The sequence below is a fragment of the Biomphalaria glabrata genome, chromosome 8, assembly GCF_947242115.1.
Source record: "Biomphalaria glabrata chromosome 8, xgBioGlab47.1, whole genome shotgun sequence".
Lineage (NCBI taxonomy): Eukaryota > Metazoa > Mollusca > Gastropoda > Planorbidae > Biomphalaria > Biomphalaria glabrata.
The window spans coordinates 21,290,203-21,304,580 of NC_074718.1; the positions used below are offsets into that span (position 1 = coordinate 21,290,203).

Genomic DNA, 14,378 nt, shown 5'->3' on the forward strand with positions numbered 1-14,378 from the left:
TTACTGACTTAGACCCTTCCGCGCCGTTCGGCGTATTTGGCGGCAAGCTGTTTCCACAAAAATCTGTCACTGGCAATGTCTGAAGTCTATTCCCACCTGCTCTAAGGACCTCCACCCACCTGCTCTGAGGACCTCCATGAAAGTGTAGTGCCAAGTTGTACTAGGATGTCATCGCAACTCTTATTATGTGTAATTAATTTTGTCGAAGAACTTGTCCCGAAAACCTCATGCGACGCTCTTTCACAACCTTACTAAGGAGTCGACTCCCAGTTCGGCATAGGATTTCTTTGATTTAGATCCGATCTCTTTAACTGAATACTAAAATCTGTCTTTGTTGAACCACATTTAGTCTTTTTCAATTTCGGCAGATGACTATTCACTACACTTTATTAATGGTAGAAATGTGTAACCTCTCACGACTACGCTCTTGGAATTAGGTGACTGTAGTTTGCTTTAGATTTTATATCGAAAAGGGAAGTTTTATCGTCAAAATCATCTGCACATACACCCAAGTGAAATAAGGCTCTGTATAAACATTTTGAGTCTATTGCATATTCAATTTATTGTGTAATAAGCACAAAGGGGAGCTAATCAACTAAAGGAAACAGAAACACTCTACCAACATTGTATCAAAGAATGCTACAAAAATCACAGAGGTTTCATCATCAATTCATGACTGGTACATGAAATAAGCAAATTAGTTGATACAAAATGAATTGTATGAGCTACAACAAGAGAGTTGTAAATCAAAACATACGCAAATAATTGTAATGCATAAAATCATGTCTATTGCACATACAACAAATTGAATTGTTTATTTAAAAAAAAATAAAAAAATTGTATGAATATTGACATTAATATCATTTTTTTTTACTACTGGTTATAGTCTAAAATGTGACAATAGTTTTTTAACAGTTTGAAAATGCCAATTTCTAGCTAAATTTAAGGATAACAAAGTGAACAAGAGTCTTATACATTGAGTTCTAGAAAGATTAAAAAATTTCTTTTTAATGTTCATGTACAAATTGATATTTAATAAGCAAAGTAACTTGCTATTTTTTAAAACAATTTCAATTTTTCTATACAAATACTACATACTTATTAATGTGCACACAAAAATTTTTTTAGACATCCATCTAGCATAGTATTGGTTGATGTGAACATAATTAACATCTACAAGTAAATAATTCTGATGACAAAATACTTTATAATCTGTTGAAAAACTTTGTCTTGTTTTCTATTCCTTACTCTTGTATAATCAGCCTAATGTCAATGATTAAGAAAAGTTCCAATGAGGGATGTATATTGTGTGGAGATGTAAAAGGAAAATAATATCACACTGCCACCCATGTTAGGATGGGGCTCATTATGTTGATCATTTTATTGTCCTAGTGAATCAGCAAAAAACTCAATATCAATGCATCACTATGAGTTACAAACAGGTGGAGATAATACTGAAATATGTGATACTGCCTAATATGTGACACTGTTATCAAGTCATTAGATCTAGGTGTTTGATGCCTGTCAATGTTTTGCAGAAAGTTGACATCTATGAAGCAGTATACAGAAATACAGAAGTAAGCACCGAGTATTAAAAACACACACATAGATATGCCAGACATTTCTAGTGTTGGATATTATGCTAAGCCTGAATTTTTAGTTTGTATGAAAGCTGTTCTGAATTCTCAGTTTCTACAAAAGCTGTTTCAAAAATAAAATGCAAAATAACAATTACATGTTTAACATATGTACAAAAGTGTCCATTACAACAAAACTCAATTTTTTTTTGCCATATAAAATAATTCAAATCCTTTAAAATAATTATGACTTTTCTGTTACTGGTGATGAAAACTGGACTAGAAATCTGAAGACTAAAAAACAAAAGCTCAAAGTTTCTTTCAGATCTTAATAGTTAATAAATAAAATAAAAAGAGCTAGAAAATATTTAAGGATGTTAATAAAGAAAAAAAAAGAACTCACACTTGTCAATATAATGAAGATGTTTAAAAAAGTTCCAAGATTGTTATAGATGCTAATAACCATGAGCTCTAAGATTGTTAAGGCTGTTAATAAAAGAATCAAGCTTAATTCATTTCACTGAATTTGTCAGAACTTAACTGTTGCATTCTTTTACAAAAGTTAATGATCAGAATATTTTAAAATAGGACATGTTGAAAGCTTACATCTTTCTGAACAATCTTGATTAAAAAAAAAAAAATTAAAATAAATAGCCCCACACTTTTTAGAGTTAAAGATTATGATTTACTGGCAATAGGTCATTGCACAGAGGTGTGGTCATTGCATTGAGCTTCAATCCTGCACAAAGGTGTGGTCATTACAATGAGTTTTAATCCTGCACTAAGGTGTGGTCAATACAATGACTTTTAAGGAATATATTAAAAAAAATAAAAAAGTAATGTACAAAAAATATTCTGTAATGTGCACAGTTGTAAAAGCACAAAAACAAAATTTTGCTGCTCTATAGAAACATAACGTGCACAACCACTTTGCAAACACTGTAATCAAAATAATGTCGAAGTACTGGTATTCAACTAGTCTAATGGGAGATAACAAAGTACAAATTCTTTTATTTCAAAATATCCCCCCCCCCCCTCTCCTTAGCCTTACCAGTACAGAAAGACTAAATGGTATAAAATAAACAAAGATTGATGATAAAATTACCCTGTCTATATTTTACCAATAGATGCAAAACAACAAAGTCTGAATGACATTTGAAATTGTCAATTGATTCTGTAGATTTATTCCTGTATTTGCCACTGACTCTGTATGTTGCTGTTTTCACTGTGTCATCTAGATATATACTGTAGGTACAATGAATTCTGGAACTAAATTTGTAAGTAGAAATGTTTCATTGGAAAAGGAATAAATATTGGGTGAAAAAAAAAAGATATTACAGTAAAATATATTTTTAAAAATTATTATAATGACCAATTAACAATAAAGGATAATATTTAACTAAATAGAAGTATAAAACAAAAATAAAAAGAGAAAAAAATACAGTTGGAATAGTAGTAGAAACAATAATAATATAGATATGAAGATTCAAAATTTGGACATAAAATTGAATTGAAACACTAAAGTAGCATGTTCTGTATCAAGCTTTTTATCAATTAAAAAGAATGAACTTAGCACTATTTATACATCAATAGTTTGAACAGCTGTTTTAAAATTAAGACTACTATAAATAGCTAGGCTTCCTACAGAGCCATGCTGAACAGAATGAGGCTCATATTTCTTTTATTTTGGTTCATTAAATGTTCAAACAAAACATTTTAAAAAACCTATTATATTATATTTAAAAAATGATTTCCTGTTTAATGAACTATGTAGAAATATTTGAACTATTTTTTTAAATATATTTATCTAATTTTGTTTAGTATCAGTTCTGGATCAGACAAATTAAAAAGGCTGACAGATATACATGTATAAATGTATACTTTATAAATAAGTTGTAAAAAGACAAACACTTAAAAAAAAAATATTTAAAAATTCTGTTACTATTAAATTTTTTTGTATTTCTAGAAAGTCTTTATCCAAATTAAAAAATGTTTTTCTATAGAACAATAAATGAATAATATAATATTTGATCTTTGGATTTGAACAAATTTTAATTTGAACATTGGAATGTGTAACCAGACGATATGTTTTTTTTTTGATGGGTTAAAAAATAAAAAAAATTTAAAGAAATATAAAATTATAAAAAAATAATCTCAATTTCTAATCTTTTTTTTCATTGCAAATGCAAACTTTTCAACTATACTCTATACATATTATTGATAAAAAATGACAACTTATGTCACTAAAGTGAAAAGTAGCACCTATTTTCGAGTACTACATCACTTAGTTGTTCATGTACATTTGATCTGATGCCAATCAATAAGAAAAAAAACAAACATCTGGATGTCTCTTTCCCCCTCTCCTTCCCTCACCTCTAGACTTGATCAAAAGTAAAAAAAACAACTATTCAAAGGATTGGATTTTGGATTTAAAATGTTTCACAAAACAAAATTCTGAAATGACAGCAATGTATTCAATCACAGATTGTGTTTCTTTTTACAGATTTAATCCTACAATCCTCCAAAGATAGTGACAAAACAGTTTACTTTAGAATTCAAAGATGAAAACAAAAAGGTGCTTTCCATTATGAAAGTAGTGATCATACTATTGGGGAACATTGTGTGTCCCTGAAACTAACTGCATGACATAATAAGCTACACCAATAATTCACTGGAGCAAAGAAAACAAAACAAAAGATAGCAATGATGTATTGGTTGAGCCTGCAGCCAGGCTACTTGGGAGAGGTCAGTTGGGTCACTGAGCCCCAGACACACTGGATACTTTGTTTGATGCTGCTTCTCAAACTCTGGCAAAAAAAAAAAAAAAATTGTAAACATGACCTTGATCTGCAATGTAGACTAAGAAATGAATTTTAAGACTTAAACATTTATATCCTATTGACAACATTATCTACAAAATAGTTTCTCACTAGAAAACATTTTGATAGGAACAGTGTCAATCTTTTACATTTATTAGTTTACATTAAAAGTCTATAAGAAACTTGTCCATATAAAAATATTTTGGGAGAGCTTTTTTTTCCCCCTACAAACTTATTTAAAAAATGTATTCTTCTTAATGTAATTTTTTAAATGAAAATTTGAATGAGGAACAGTGCAAGCAAATTTAGAGATTTAATAAAAAGCAAAAAAAAAAAAAAAAAGCAAGCAAAAACTGTTAATGTGCTGGAACTGAGATAATTCACATTCATGCAAATCTCTCTCTAGTTTTTACTAAGCAGCTGGAGCAAAGGAAACAAACAATGTCATCAAAAAAACGAATGTGTTTTAGACAAGTAGTAGTGATCCAGTGAGAAGAAAACATCCATCCATCCTCAGTTTAGTCACATTGCTTTTCACAGAGTTGTGAAGTTCCACTTTTGATCATTTGAGTACCAGAAGAATGTTTGGAGCTAAAATTGTTGTGATGCAAGCACTAGCATTTCATTTATTTTTAATAAGCAGATTAATGATGAATACAATAAATTAGTAAACATAACCACTGGACAGGAGGAAGAGTGCTGTAGCTGGTGGGTAATAGGCTCCAAAATTACTTTCTATAGTTTTAAAAACATTAATTGAGTCTAAAATATATATTTTTTAAACATAACAATAAAGACCTTAAAAAGCCATTCAACCAAATTGCAGACAAGGCAGCCTGTTGAACGTACATTTGTGTTAGAAAATCGAATTTAAAACCAAAATTTCTGAAGCCATATACATATTATACTATAAAAGCTGTTGATGAAAAGCAAACAGCATTGTTTGATATACATACACTGATCAGTGGATGCTAAAGGAATTTAAAAAAAAGAACATAGTCACTTGAGACATGACACAAAGTGAAGTTCAAGGAATGATCAGAATCTAAATGAATTCAATGATTTTGTAGTGAATAGGTCAATAGATTGTAAACTCAACAGGTACTGTACCTAAGTAAACAATCAGTTTGATGAGTATTTTATGGCAAGCACAAATCATGTTCATGGAGTATATTGGATGTAAACATTCAGATAAGAGCTTACAACAACAACAAATTACCTATTTGAAGACCTGAACGCTAGAGGGATGCAATCATCAAGAGTCACTACTTTTAACATTCATTTTCCCTTTGAATAAATTAAGTACTCCCATGACCCCTATAACAGCTCCTGATTTGACCTCTTGAACTCCGACTTTCAATCCTTGTACACTAGCTTTGAAACCAGCACTTAGAACATCAACAACATTCTAAAACAAATGTACAACATCAAGTAATGAAAATATAGCAGTAAACATCAAGAAAAACTGAAGCAACATCAAGTAATGAAAGGACACAAGACAACATCAAACAGTAGATTGTGAATCAGTGAAATTGAAGATTAGTTGGAACTATAAAATTTCAAAATTTTTTATACCAGTCATTAATAATAAAAATGTAATACTATTTTATTAAATGTTAATTGTTAATAAATTAAAAGAAATATCTTTATTGAAAGAAATATCTTATTAAAAAAACTTTCAATGCATATCTTAATACCTATATATATATATATATATACATATATATATATATATATATATATATATATATATATATATATATATATATATATATATATATATATATATATATACTCAATAATCCTAGCTGAATGATTCACTTAAATATATATATATATATTTGTCCTGTTTGGGCTGGTTGAAAAATTTAAAAAAATCTACCATTTTATAGCTTATTGTGTGCCTTTACACATTAAAACACCTTTCACAGTTGAAACACAGTGGTTAATTTTTCCCCAAACAATATTTATTGACAGTTTAATCCCACGTGGGAAGCGTGGTGGAGAGGCCAAGTGCGCTTGAACTTGGCTTGGCTACCTAGAAGGGGGCTCGAGGTTCGACACCCGACTCGGGCAGAGTTGTGTTTCCTGAGCGCCTAAAGGCCTAATCCACAAATGAGATTGGACCAAAAGCGCTCTGCTATAAGCATGAAAGTAGCGCTATATAAAAGCTATAATAATAATAATAATCTATTTTTATAAAGCTGACATACTAATGTTTCACCTTCACCTATCCCTTAAGTCTGTTGGACTGTTGGGGCACCACACAAGATATGTCAACCGTCTTTCTCCATTCCTCTTTGTTTTAAGCCTTGGATAGATTCAATGGCAGGCCCATCCATTTTTTATGTTGTCTTCCCATCGCTTTCTCTGTCTGCCTCTTTTTCTTTTTCAAGGTACTGTTACCTGAAGGAAGGTCTTTGCAAGCCCCAAAGACCTTGTAATATGGCCATGGAGTTTTATTTGTTTTTTTTTTACGATACTTAGCAGGTCATTGTGAGGTCCAATTGATGTCATAACCATGTCTCTAATCTCTTCGTTTGTGATGGGATCTTTAAACGTGATACCTAGGATCCTTCTGTACCATCTCAATTTCATTGTTAGGATCCTCCTTTCTAACTCTGCAGGGAAGGATCTGGCCAAAATCTGTGGCATTTATGTCTGGAAAGAGAATCTTTTTCCTTTGAAACTTCTCATTGGACTAAAGAGGCATTTATGTCTGGAAAGAGAATCTTTTTCCTTTGATACTTCTCATTGGACTAAAGAGGCATTTATTTCTGTAAAGATGATCTTTTTCCTTTGAAACTTCTCATTGGACTAAAGAGGCATTTATGTCTGTAAAGATGATCTTTTTCCTTTGATACTTCTCATTGGACTAAAGAGGCATTTATGTCTGTAAAGATGATCTTTTTCCTTTGAAACTTCTCTTTGGACTAAAGAGGCCAATCCTTGATACACAGCTGGGGTCACAGGTTGGGCACATGTCATCACTAGATGTTGCAGTATTTTCACCCTTCTTTTAACTTCTGATGTGTATACCATCTGCAATCAAGGCCCCTTCCTTAATGTTTTCTCTCCATGTGCTCTTTTTCCTAACTGTTGGTGTTGATTCTGAAGAGCTTCATGTCAGTAAGTAAACCTTAAAAGTACGTGACCAGCAGCTCTCCTGACTTCTATTAGATCACCATACAGAATGTCTTGTGGCAGTTGACCTTGTGGCATTCTATGAACATGTTCAGGAAAGCTAAGGCGTCTGCTGGTGATAAACAGCTTTGATATCCTGGCATCCTTCTCCTTAAAGCACTTCCTCCTTAGTTGTTTCATCTTGCCACCTTATTTTGAGAATCCACCTTAAGCACTGCCAAGAGTAAGTAACCCATGTTTCACTACCATAGAGTAGAGAGCTCATCACATGGGGTCCAGTATACTAGGGCTCTGGTATTAGTAGTCAGCAAGCTAAAGTCCAACACTTTTCTGTAGCTGTGTTGATGGTCTATTTTGTTGATGAGTATATATATGTTAATGGTGCATGCTAGTCCATATGACACAACAACAGAATGAATCAAGAATATACTTAATAACGCAGGCTGATAACTTCAACAATTTAATAAACAATAAAAAGGGCACAGTCCTCTGTCGTCGCTAGCCTAGCGTCGTCCTCTAAGGCGTCTTGTCCGTTATTCTTTTTGTTCGTAATCCTACTCTGTTCTTACTCGTCACATTACTTAGGAAAAACCCGATTCACATCAACTTCTACGCATCTTGTGTCATTACATATTTCCTCCCCCCTTTATCAAAAAAAAAAAAATTGACAAAGTGCCCATTACCTTGGCTACCCAGTAGGACATGATTGGAGATGATGTAGCTAACTAAGTAAATAGTTGATAATTTTCAATGGCCTAAATTGTCACATGAGGTGCAGTGCTTGTGTTTTGAAACAATATTTTTTTGGTCTTTGACTAATGTTTATTTATTTCCAAACTTCTGGCATGCAGGGTCAACCAGGGTCTGAAGCTGAGAAACAGATTCAACAACAATAGCTGCATTGTTAGTGTAAATGAGTTCTCAGATTAAAACCTTTGTAACTTTGTTTTTGGCTGTCAATCTGGATACATTGAAGAGTTTTCCAGAGGATCTTGTATAAAGAAAAACATATTCATTGTTGTCATTATAAGCCTAAATGCAGCAAGCAGAAAAAGAATATAGTGATCAAACATAGGTAGAAGTGAGATGATTGGGCTCCATTCAACTTTACTGTACAAAATAAACAATATACATATATTTCTATTCTATTTTTTTAAATTAATTAATTTATTCATATATTTAAATTTATTCAATATTAACAATTATATCACCAATAAAGTTTGCTAAAAAAGGTTGTCTTTAATTTAATTGTAAAACAAAAATACAGTTTGACCTTTAAAATTGTTGAGTTCTAACAGTTATTATTTATAAAATAAATAAAAATTGAACTAGATTTAGGGAAAGAACTGATAAAGATTGTACATAACACTAAAGGACACAACCATTTCTTTCTGCTATAAAAAAAAAATTCAAAGTGAAAGCTAAAAAGATTATAGAAATTTAAAAAATCACCTTCCGGATCAGTATTTTGTGATTTTACATTAACAAAGAAGATACAAGACACCAATAACAAAGACGAACAGACACACAAACTCTTTTGATCCCCTGGCAATCAAATCATTAAATACAATTCAACTATCTCATTTATTGAGTGAATCTGGTGTGAATGTATATTTTGGTTTTCTATGGTTTAGTTTTGTGTGATGCACACATTGTAAGACAAATTTCCTTATGGATAATAAAGATTCTTCTTCTTCTTATCATTATTAGTTATGTCTTTCTTCCAGTAAACTAGTCAATTCTGTAAACAATTTTAACTTCCTCTGGGTAAGAGCTTATCTGAAAAATGTGTATGTTTTATGTTCTGACATGTAAGGGTCAAAGCAAATACTTCACTGAGACACAAGTATTAGCCTACTATCAGCTACAACCTATTTTTTGTTTGTATTTTCATGCATAGAATTCTATATTGGAAACCAAATTTTTATAAACTTTATTTATAATACAATAAAATTATCATCATCATTCCTTAGGGTTCCTCATGGAACATAGGGCCTCGACAAAAAAACACGCCACTCTCCACAGTCTCTTGCTAGTTTTTTCATGGTTTCCCAGCTCTTCCTGGTCCTCTTCTTCTAGTACACTGTGTCGCCATGTTCTTTTTGGTCTTCCTCTGCATCTTGTTCCCTGGGGGTTCCACTCTAAGGCCTACCTAGCTATGTTGCTGGTATATTTTCTAAGAGTTTGACCAATCCATCTCCACTTCCTCTCTAAGATCTGCACTTCTATATTTTTCTGTCCACTCATCTCCCACAGTTTGGTGTTTTCTACTTTGTCATACCAGTGTATTTTAGGATATTTCTCAGGCATCTGTTGATGAAGGTCTGTATTTTTTTTTTGTTGATGCTTCAGTTGTTCTCCATGTTTCAGAATCATACAGTAGGACAGCCTTGGCATTAGAGTTAAAGATTCTTACTTTAGTCTTGTTTGAGATGTGAGAAGATTTCCAGGTTGGTTTTAGCTGTGTAAATGTCTGACGCACTAGATTTATACGGTGTTTAATGTCTTCATCTGTTCCACCTGATATACTGACTACACTCCCAAGGTATATAAAATTTTCTACTTGGTCTATTGTCTGAGAATCCAATACTGTGTCTCCAATATGTTTATTGTTTACTTTAAGTACTTTTGTTTTTTAAAAGATTGAAAATTCATCATATATACCAAATAGTTAATTAATGTCAAATTGAAATTACCAAACTAATTTATAACAAATTCTTTTATTATTTAAATTTTTAAAAACCATAAATTTGGTATAAATATTTTTGGTTAGAGAAGTGTGTTACCCAGGAGCTCCTATTGTCTATTGTTGCTAATGTAGACAAAAGAGTAGGTAAAAATGTAAATGTATGAGCACACACAACTACAGATAACAGATCACATTTATTCAGCTCTAGCTAGCATTGAGTGACATCTAACATATGGCAAAAGTGTTCATGTCTAAACAAAAAAACATACAAATTAAAATAAATGACTAAACAAATACTAAAGCCATCCATAACACAACATGAAGTTTGACATTTTGATATAATTTATTTGAAATCAAATAAAAAGAGGACAGAAAACAGTTAAAAACTCAACAGTTATAAACTCATTGTAAGTCTAGTATAGTTGCAACTCATTTTCATGCTTTTTCTGAACAAAAGTATCTTTACTTGAACATTTTGTTCAGAGTGGTTTATATTCTACCATTAAAGGTATAACTCTCTAATACAGTAGCGCAACTATTAAAAAAAATGATTACAAAATTCAAAGTTAATTTAATTATATATTAATTAACATAAGAAGTCATAACATCCAAGACAAAAGATAAAAAAAAAGAGATACTATGCTCAAGAAAATGGAGTGTAGAAATGTTCTTAAAACATTCAAGGCAAACTGGGGATATTATACATTTCAACATCTATTTTTATCTTAAGAAGAAACCAATGTGTGTATACATATTGAAAAAAAGTGATATAATTTTTTTCTTCATTCAGGTGATTTGAATAAAATGTAGAGTACAACTTAAACAAGAAGAAGTAATTTTTAATATGAAATGAAAAAAAAAATTGTAGTAAAGCAGAGTTACCTTTCCTTGTAATCCCCCTTTAGGTGTTTGTGGATGGGCATCTAAACATTTCTGGTAACGCAGCTGAAACACAACATAAGCAGCACAGAGAAAGAAGTAGAGTAAAACATGTTGTATGACCACAACTAAGTATACAATTGTTGTTAAATAGACATAATTCATACAATTATTTTGTAAATTATTGTGCCAACAAAATAAATGCTCAACTAGGTTCTAAGTCAAAAAATGATTTCAAATACTTTTAAAACTAGAACTTCTCTACCAGGCATCCTTTTTAACAACATAATAATTATTCCTTTTTTTTTGTCTATGATTCATGGCAATGTTACAACAAAATGTGATTCAGTTATAAAAATGTTGTTCATGATTCAGTCATACAAAAGTTAGAATAGAATGTGATTCAGTCATAGGAATGTTAGAATAGAATGTGATTCAGTAGCAAGAATGTTAGAAAAGTATGTGATGACTTGTCTATGATTCAGTCATAGGAATGTCAGAATAGAATGTGATCCAGTCATAGGAATGTAACACTTGAAAGTGTTGGTATAACTAACCTTACAAGCAGCTTCTATGGTTTTACACATTGGGCCAGCACTAGGCTCACAGTGGAACACATGACAAATGAACTTATTTTGTGATGTGTGCATAATGAAAGCACACAGTCTGAAGCAATAAAATAAAATATTTACAACATAATGGAATTATTCTACAGTATTTAACATTAAGAGAACTTTACAAAGATAAAGGGACCCACACATGTGACCCAAAGAAAAGCCCTTGCTGAAGACAGATGCAAATGGCTAATAGAGAACTTAAATTGACTCCCCAGGGAAACAGCTTTGTCTGTATTAGATGAGACAAAAATATGCAGGTCACAATTGAGTTTGTGAAGTTACATGAAATACAACATTCATCCTTAATCTTCAGAATTGAGGACAATGATTCTTTTTCTTCTTATGCAAAACATGCAATTAAAAAAATCAGGAAATGATCTTCTTGTATAAACTTTTTCTTTTACTGGTGACAATAAAACTTTCTTTGTGAAATAATGTTTATTTTAATTCTTTACTTTAGAGATCATTTGTGCTACAGCAGAGACAAGATAGACATATGTAATCATTTGTGCTACAGCAGAGACAAGATAGACATATGTAATCATTTGTGCTACAGCAGAGACAAGATAGACATATGTAATCATTTGTGCTACAGCAGAGACAAGATAGACATATGTAAACATTTGTGCTACAGCAGAGACAAGATAGACATATATAAATATTTGTGCTACAGCAGAGACAAGATAGACATATGTAATCATTTGTGCTACAGCAGAGACAAGATAGACATATGTAAACATTTGTGCTACAGCAGAGACAAGATAGACATATGTAAATATTTGTACTACAGCAGAGACAAGATAGACATATGTAAACATTTGTGCTACAGCAGAGACAAGATAGACATATGTAAACATTTGTACTACAGCAGAGACAATATAGATATATGTAAACATTTCTAAAATAGGGTAATGAAGCAGGAGGTGCTGTGGCTGAGCAGTAAAGCGCTTGGCTTCTGAACCAGGGGTCCCAGGTTTGAGTCCTGGTGAAGCCTGGGATTTTAAATTTCAGGTTCTTTGGGCACCTCTGAGTCCACCCAGCTCTAATGGGTACTTGACATTAGTTGGAAAAAAAGTAAAGGCGGTTGGTCTATGTGCTGACCACATGACACCCTTGTTAATTGTGGGCCACAGAAACAGATGACCTTTAGATCGTAAGGTCTGAAAGGGCACTTTACTCATCATCAATGGCCTCCTTCAGTTGATGTGACCTTCGGGAAGGAGGGGCTCGTTAGCCCTGGCTGGCTACCCATCATGGAGAAGAAAAGCTCTAAATCCAAACCTCCGCTGCCTTGCATACTTGTTGATAGCCAAACACGGGAAAGGCTTTGGGAGACAACCTTGAGGAAAACTTAAGAGCTGGTGACCCTTAGGCAGAATGTGGTACACTGTGCTACAGCCTGGCAGAGCCTGTGGCGCTACTGATCCCAAAATGTATCAGATATTCAGTTCACTTTACTATTGCAGTATAAAAATACTAACCTTTTTTTGAAAGTGTTTAGTTTAAGTGAATTTGATATTAAACAGAATTGTTTCTTGCTTTCAAAGATTTGATCTACTTTCAATCTTTACATGTCTCATTTTTTTAAAATTTAAATATGAAAATTTTGCAGGATAAAATTTAAAAATGCTAATGTTGATTCTATATTGAAATATTTGTCCATAAGTATCACATGAAGTTTTTCAAGTATCACAAAATATTTTTACAATTTTTTTGTTTAAATGTCATTACTTGAAAATATGATCTAGTAACGTACTTGACATTATCCACTGCTATTCCCATGAAAGACAGGAAACGAACTCTGCACTCCTCTATCATTCCATCAGGATTCTCAAAAAAGGAAAAAAAATTAATTATAGTCGGCAACCATACAGCAGTCATGACAAATTAGACTCTACACTACTTGTTGATTGTAAATGTTCAAAAACACTGACTGACATACACTACTTGTAGATTTTAAATACTAATTGATTGTAAATATCTATTAAACGTAAATGTCCATAAACACTGATTGCCATATATTATTTGTTGACTGTAAATACTTGTTGATTGTAAATACTTATTAATTGTAAATGTCCAAAAACACTGATTGACATACATTACATGTTGACTGTAAATACTTGTTGATGGTAAATGTTCAAAAACATTAACAATTGTTATAAGATAAAGGAGCTTTTAAAAATAATAGTGTACATCAGGTGATATATCAAATTCAAGTAGTCAACTAATGAAGCTAAATTTAAGCTAAAAAATGTTGGCCTTAAATTTATTCTAAAATATCTTAAAGTCAGCAAGTTAGTTAGCTAAGTCAGCTAAGGAGTTTCAAGCTTTATGACGTCAAAGACCAAAACACAAATGAAGAGATTAGAAACAGGATCACAACAGCAATCGGGGCCCAAAAAGAGTAAATTTGACCTCGTCACTAGAAAACCACAATAAAAAGAGTAAATTTGACCATGTCACTAGAAAACCACCATTAAAAAGAGTAAATTTGACCTTGTCACTAGAAAACCACCATCAAAAAGAGCAAACTAAATTTTTATGGCCATATCACAAGGTCCTCAGGAATAGCAACGACCTTCCAGGAAGAGTCAGATAGACATAGCGATGAGCAGACAACATCAAAGAATGGACAGGCCTGACATTGATAGAG

At 31.9% G+C, this 14,378-nt stretch overlaps 1 protein-coding gene across 5 annotated transcripts in view; it reads right to left on the minus strand.

Moving 5' to 3' along the window:
• Positions 1 to 536: 536 nt before the first annotated feature.
• The window catches only part of LOC106075439 (amyloid beta precursor protein binding family B member 2-like), an 88,547-nt gene continuing 74,705 nt past the window's right edge, over positions 537 to 14,378 (minus strand). For 2 of the 5 annotated variants that reach the window (XR_008779542.1, XR_008779541.1), the window contains 6 exons: positions 13,482 to 13,555; positions 11,666 to 11,774; positions 11,112 to 11,174; positions 5,616 to 5,804; positions 5,353 to 5,367; positions 537 to 4,384 (listed from right to left, as the gene is read on the minus strand). Coding sequence is in view for 3 of the 5 variants with exons in the window: in XM_056039603.1 (XP_055895578.1) it covers positions 5,652 to 5,804; positions 11,112 to 11,174; positions 11,666 to 11,774; positions 13,482 to 13,555 (399 nt within the window). In the remaining 2 variants the exon portion in view is untranslated. The remainder of the gene's footprint in view (positions 4,385 to 5,352; positions 5,368 to 5,615; positions 5,805 to 11,111; positions 11,175 to 11,665; positions 11,775 to 13,481; positions 13,556 to 14,378) is intronic. The other 3 variants (XM_056039604.1, XM_056039603.1, XM_056039605.1) reach the window with 3 other exon arrangements.